A 6,000-nucleotide genomic window follows, 5' to 3' on the forward strand; every position below is an offset into this window, starting at 1 on the left:
ATAAGGCTGCTATTATTTTGATGCACAGGTTTTGTGATTTTACTTGTTTATAGTTATAGTGATGTAGTTTGTAATTAATTTCAGACAGAATTTATTTTATAGTACATTTGTTGAGTTGGAATACCACATTAGTAATACATACATGTATTTCGACTGCAGGTCAAGACCGACGTACATGTTTTCATGATACTTTGTTCTGCTAGCACTGGTATATGTAATTTTGGAACATTATTTTGTTAAATAATTAAGACCTTACTTATGAAATGTATACTGTGGAACTTTTAATAAGACTTTGTAAATATTTAACCTCTTAAAAGTTTAAAGTATATCATACTTTTTCATCATTATTAGAATTTCAGTTAACTTTTGTGGATTTGTACCAGTATAACCTTTGTTCAGAACTCGAGCTTATCATGACTTTCTGGGTTTCAACTCCTAATTTCATAGTGTCAAAAATATTTAAAGCAATCATAAAAGATAGTAAATTATATGTTTTATAATGCTAAATTAGCAGAGTGTTTCTGGGTAGAAAATATGATAGAAAATCACAAAAAAGCTTTTAATAAATATGAAATCTTTATTTATAACTTACTTTTTTAATTGAGTACTATAAGTCTCTACTTAAACTGTTTCTTGAGGCCCATTTGGTTTGATTTACTCTTGTGTTGAGCTAAGGACCAACTCGGCATCAGTCTGCAACAAAGCAGTTCAAATGCTATTTGTGTTCTTCTAACTGGAAGTCTGTATAGGGACAACAAAGAAAGAAATTTAAAATTACTTCCTGTTTTACATAGCTATTAGTAGATAAAACACTTTTATTAGAAGTTTCTAAGGCAGAACAGCATTTTAAATACGTTCAAATAGTGGATTAATTTTAATTAAATATATGAATATTCTAAATACTCAAAAACATTTTTAAATCATTGAATTCATTTTAGAAGTGCAATAGACACTTAAATTTAGCAGATTCTAGAATTTGGGATTAGAAAATGTGTTATATTACAAAAATAGTAAATGCATAGAAAATATTTTAATACCCAAAATGGTTCTGGCATTAAAACATTTATTTGTTTGGTTTGATGGTCTATAAATTATTAAATATGATTTTTGTGCGTGGTACATTGAACACTTGTAGTTAAGTTGGTTGGCATTTCATCTTAGGTACGAAATTGTGCGAAGGATTTCATGTTGAAGTTGATGATTCAAGTATCATCTCCACAGGTAAGAAATTCATTTGTTGTATTCACTTGTTATGCTAAGAGAGAATATATTGTAAAATAAGAAACGTATTTCCATACTTGTCCCAACTTAAATTGTTCTTCAGTCATTAAATGAAGATGTTTTTAATCTCATTTCCTTTTTACTTATTAATGAAGTAACAATAACTTGTAAAATTACTATTTTTGAAGAAAGGGTCCTAGTTTAAGAGAAATCTAGTTTCTTCCTCTGGTAAAAGAAAAGTAAAAAACAAAGTAGCTGAAATACAGAGGAAGAAGTGCCTATAATTTTTTTGCAGAAAGCACTTATTGGGTTAGATGATAACATGTGTAGGAGGTGAAAGTTTTATGCTTAAGTCCAGGAAAAAAAAAAATCTAAAATGGAAGCTTGTTCTGTACTTTTCCAGTAATTATCATTTTTAGGAGAAATTGATGAAAAACATGAACATTTGTAATGAATTACAGTTGTTAAAGCTAGAACGTTCATTCAGAGTTTGGATTATTTATGGTCAGTATGAGTTCCTTGATTCTCAGTTTGTGTGCTTCAAGGTATGACAAGAAAAGTACACTGAAGGAAACAAGGTATTAACATGGATAGAATCAGTGAAAGTTCCACTGAAAATAATAATAATAAATACTATTTCATCTTACTTGCTTATTCATAATGTTTTGGGCAGTGTTTTTCTTTGGTGGTAATGATGAACTGAAATTTGCTCAATATCAGAAATTTTATATTTTTTAGTAAACAGAATTGGTTTATGGCCATTATCCAGAATAATATTCTGGAGCAGATTGTCTGATATATGAAATATTGTGTAAAGAACAAAAGAGAAAGCTTTTAAGGTGATGATTAAAGTCCATGAATGATCATGCTTATTTTTTTTTTATGACTGTATAACACAAAAAAAATTGTCGCTGAGGCTGATCCAAATTGAACACTTAAAATATAGTGTATTTAAAGAATGGTACTTTAATAATCTCAGGAGGAGAAAGAAAATGGTACTATGATGGAACCCATAGTTATGACTTGTACTTGATGGTGAAAATTATTATGTTGAGTTAGTACAAGTTGCATCAAAACAAAACTTTTGTCTTGCTAGAGAGGTACATTTCTTTTACCTATTTTTTTATTTTTGTTTGCAAACTATTCTGTAAAACATTAATAATAAGAAAAAAAACCAAAGTTCATATTAGGTTGAATGAAAATTCTGGGAATGACTGAAATATTTAACAATTATTCAAAGTATCTGAAATATTTTGCTGAATGCTTTAAGAAAATGCAACATGCAGATGTAAGCCATTATATGTGTGTTTGTGTGTGTAAAATTTTTGTATGTAATTTATTCTTTAGAGATTTATGAAAACAAACTACTGCCTGTTTGGGCCAAGGTCCCATTTTGGGAGTTCATTGGACACCCTCTAATGTAAAATGATGGTGCCTATTTCTCATTTAAATGGGCCCTCCCTGAAATTTCTAGGATGGCCATCATTTTTAGGAAGAATCCTAGTCTTTTCTAGACAAAATTATGAGTTCTACAATAATTAGAATAGTAGGTGTAAAATTATGTTCTGGTATGCATTATAATATGAGACTGTTTTTAAAACTTAATTTATTGTAATAAATAGACATTTTTATATCATATGGTTGCTTTGATTATAGTTTTTTTTTGTATAGTGTTCATCATGAAATATCTTCATTTTCCTCTAATAAAAAGTCATATATTCTTCTATAACTCTTAAAATATATGAGATACCAGATGGTTAAAACTTTAAGAGCATTCTATATTACCTTTCTTGTAACTAAGATGAAAAGTGCATATATATAACTTTTGAATCATTGAAGCAAGCACAATTTCTACCATTTCAAGTCTCCATGATACAATTAAAGAATTTAAGCAATTGAATAAATCTTGCTGTATTAAAAGATAATAGCATAGTCAGTCAGTATAACATAAATATTTCTTTGAATATTGTGAAAGAGAAAGAGCACATATTGAAAGAAAATAGTATGTGGAACTAATTTCATGCCTACTGATAGTGATAGGACCTCATTGACTCACTGTCATAAGTTATGAAATATATTGCCCAGGACCAGGTTCCAACCATGCCCTGACAATTACACCATAACAATGGTTATTGTGTTTGCTGCAGGTAAAATTCCTGCACAGTGTTTCTGACAGTTACAGCTCACTGTCATCCCAAGATTGTTTCAGAATGGCTTCCTTGTCATTTGTAAAGGTTCAAGAGCCCATCTGAGAGTTGGATGCCCACCCAAACCTATAGGAAAGGGAATAATGAAAGCTGATCAATGCAAGATGATATGGCCTCTCAGGCTGATAGTGCTCTTGAAAAGCATCTTCACTAGGTGTCAGGTCAAAAAATTAACCACCTCCAAGAAATTTCTTGATATGGAAGCTGGCCAACATGGAATTTTTAGTGCTTCTAAAAGCTTTCAACAATACCTTCTCATTAGATTTCACAACCTCATCTAAGATATCAGACTGCTTATAATTTGAAATTTCACCATATGTAGAGAAGGGCATGTTATTCATTAACCTGAACACATTCCAAATTTGTTTTCTTTCCAAGACTATAAATTAAACTGGTGTCATTCTTGCCTAAAAGCACATGGGAAAAATGGAAATGAGAGATATTTTTGTCATTCAACTGAAGGTGAGGATATGTGAAATTGTATAAAGACATTTGGCTCTGACTTTATCCATAGTTCTTTTATCCCTGGGATCATACTACAATAGCAATTAACCAGTAGCTGAATGTCAGTGTGATTTGCATGCAGAAAATGAGGAACGTAATTCTTTCTTTATTCATTCAGCATATGTATATGAATTGTTTTATTCAATTCACAATTTCACACAACTGAGAAAATTTCTATGGATGACCATGAACAGATGTGTGTGAATGTTTTTAACACAGTGAACAATCTTTTCCATCCTTTATTACCAGATTTGAAAAAAATTTGCAATTTGAACATTTCTTCGTAAGATATAGCTCAAACTCAATCTTCCATGTGGTTGTACTTTTGATGTGGATAGAGAAATAATAATTAAAGAATAAAGCAGTAAAGTCTGTGTTTGAAATGATGATGTCAGTATTGTAGTAAATGAAAGCTTGTAAAAAAACACTTCAGTATCTGTGCACAATACAGCATGTAGCATCATTCTGTTGTCTGCCTCTTTGTGTGATGACTAGGGCTGGCTTACTATATCTAAGTTCTAAGACATTATTATGAAGCTCTTGTTTTCATCCTTAAGTCTTCCAGATAGGGACAACTTGTTGTAGCATGTCCTCCTTTCTGACTAGATATTACAGAGTAAGCATAGCAATGATTCTTTGTTTGAACTGGCACTAGCAAACTCTAAATGCCAGCACAGTTAAATGACCCTGGACATGGTAGAGCTTGATTGTTTTGGCTTCCAATTTCTTTCTCTTTTTATGTGATTTTAAATTTGGTTAGCGGTTGAACCAGTTGCAGCAGAAATTAAAACTGCCTGTGTTAGGGGAGATATTGGATGTCAGATTGCTTCTGTACCTTTTTTTGTAAATCATCAAATGTTTTACTTGGCAAAAAGTTACCATGTGTCAATTGCATGCATTGGATCCACAGTAGCAATTGGTTTTGTTCTAGCTGGTAGTTTCCTCCTCCTTAACCTTTGTTTTTTTCTTCAAGATCTTCAGTAGATATGCTTTAGTATTATGCCTGATGTCCCCATTTGTGTTAAAAAGAAATAGAAGACTTCTTGAACATACATTTGAACTCACCAGTTGCCTGCTGGATGTCATGATACTTTTATTATTTCAATGATTGTTTTTTTTGGAAAATGTTGCCTTACATAAAATTTGAAGGCATTTTATACCAAAAATAAATGAAAGAAACAAAAATGGCATGGCAGGTTTGAATAATGTTGATGATTTTTCAAAGTAAAATGTTTTCTAAGTGAAATCACATATGAGCATGTACCTAAAAATATAATATTTCATCTTGCACCAATCCTACTATTAGGCTTGCCCCCAGTGGCACAGCAGTATGTCTGCAGACTTGTAATGCTAGAAACTGGGTTTCAATACCTGTGGTGGTCAGAATATAGATAGCCCATTGTATAGCTTTGTGCCTAACTACAAACAAACAAATTATTAGGCTCACTTTTCCTAAGAAAAACAAGGGTTACATCATCATCAGGTCTCTAAAAACTGCTGAATGGATTTTCCAGAGTGGTGGCTACCCTATAAGTGTTATAAGGTGTCCATATAAATGAAAAATAAGCACCACTGTTTCACAACAGAGAGGGTCCACTTAATTCCCATTTTCCCATATTGTATACTCTTTGTTAACTCTGGAATTACTAATATAATCCATATGGCCTCATTAGCTTTTTGAACATATTTTTTGTAATTAACTTGTATGCCAAATTGCTTGTGGGTCAGTCATTTTGTTGTTTATAGAATCCCTAATAATATGAGTTACAAAAAATTTAAATAAAAGTACCACCAATATTCTAATTAATCCTACTACTTTTTGCCAATGGCCCTTACGCATTTTACATAGAAAATGAGATTTCACTTAGTTTCTTTTTGTAAGTTCTTTGTACTGAGTGTTGTAATAGGCAAAAGTTAAAATTACTCAATATGATGCAATATATATATATATACACACACACACACACACACACACACACACACACACACACACACACACACACACACATACTACACACCCACCTACGTAGTAGTAGTCGGTGGAGGACGACGACGACGGAGGTAGGAG

General features: G+C 31.6%; 1 protein-coding gene across 4 annotated transcripts in view; it reads left to right on the top strand.

The window, feature by feature from the left end:
• The window catches only part of LOC106458405 (CLIP-associating protein 1-like), a 217,305-nt gene that overhangs the window by 45,700 nt on the left and 165,605 nt on the right, over nucleotides 1-6,000 (top strand). For all 4 annotated transcript variants that reach the window (XM_022384708.1, XM_022384728.1, XM_013917922.2 and 1 more), the window contains exon 5: nucleotides 1,162-1,221. In XM_022384708.1, the coding sequence (XP_022240416.1) occupies nucleotides 1,162-1,221 (60 nt within the window). The remainder of the gene's footprint in view (nucleotides 1-1,161; nucleotides 1,222-6,000) is intronic.

Source organism: Limulus polyphemus, unplaced genomic scaffold (genome assembly GCF_000517525.1).
Source record: "Limulus polyphemus unplaced genomic scaffold, Limulus_polyphemus-2.1.2 Scaffold22, whole genome shotgun sequence".
In the NCBI taxonomy this organism is placed as follows: Eukaryota; Metazoa; Arthropoda; class Merostomata; order Xiphosura; family Limulidae; genus Limulus; species Limulus polyphemus.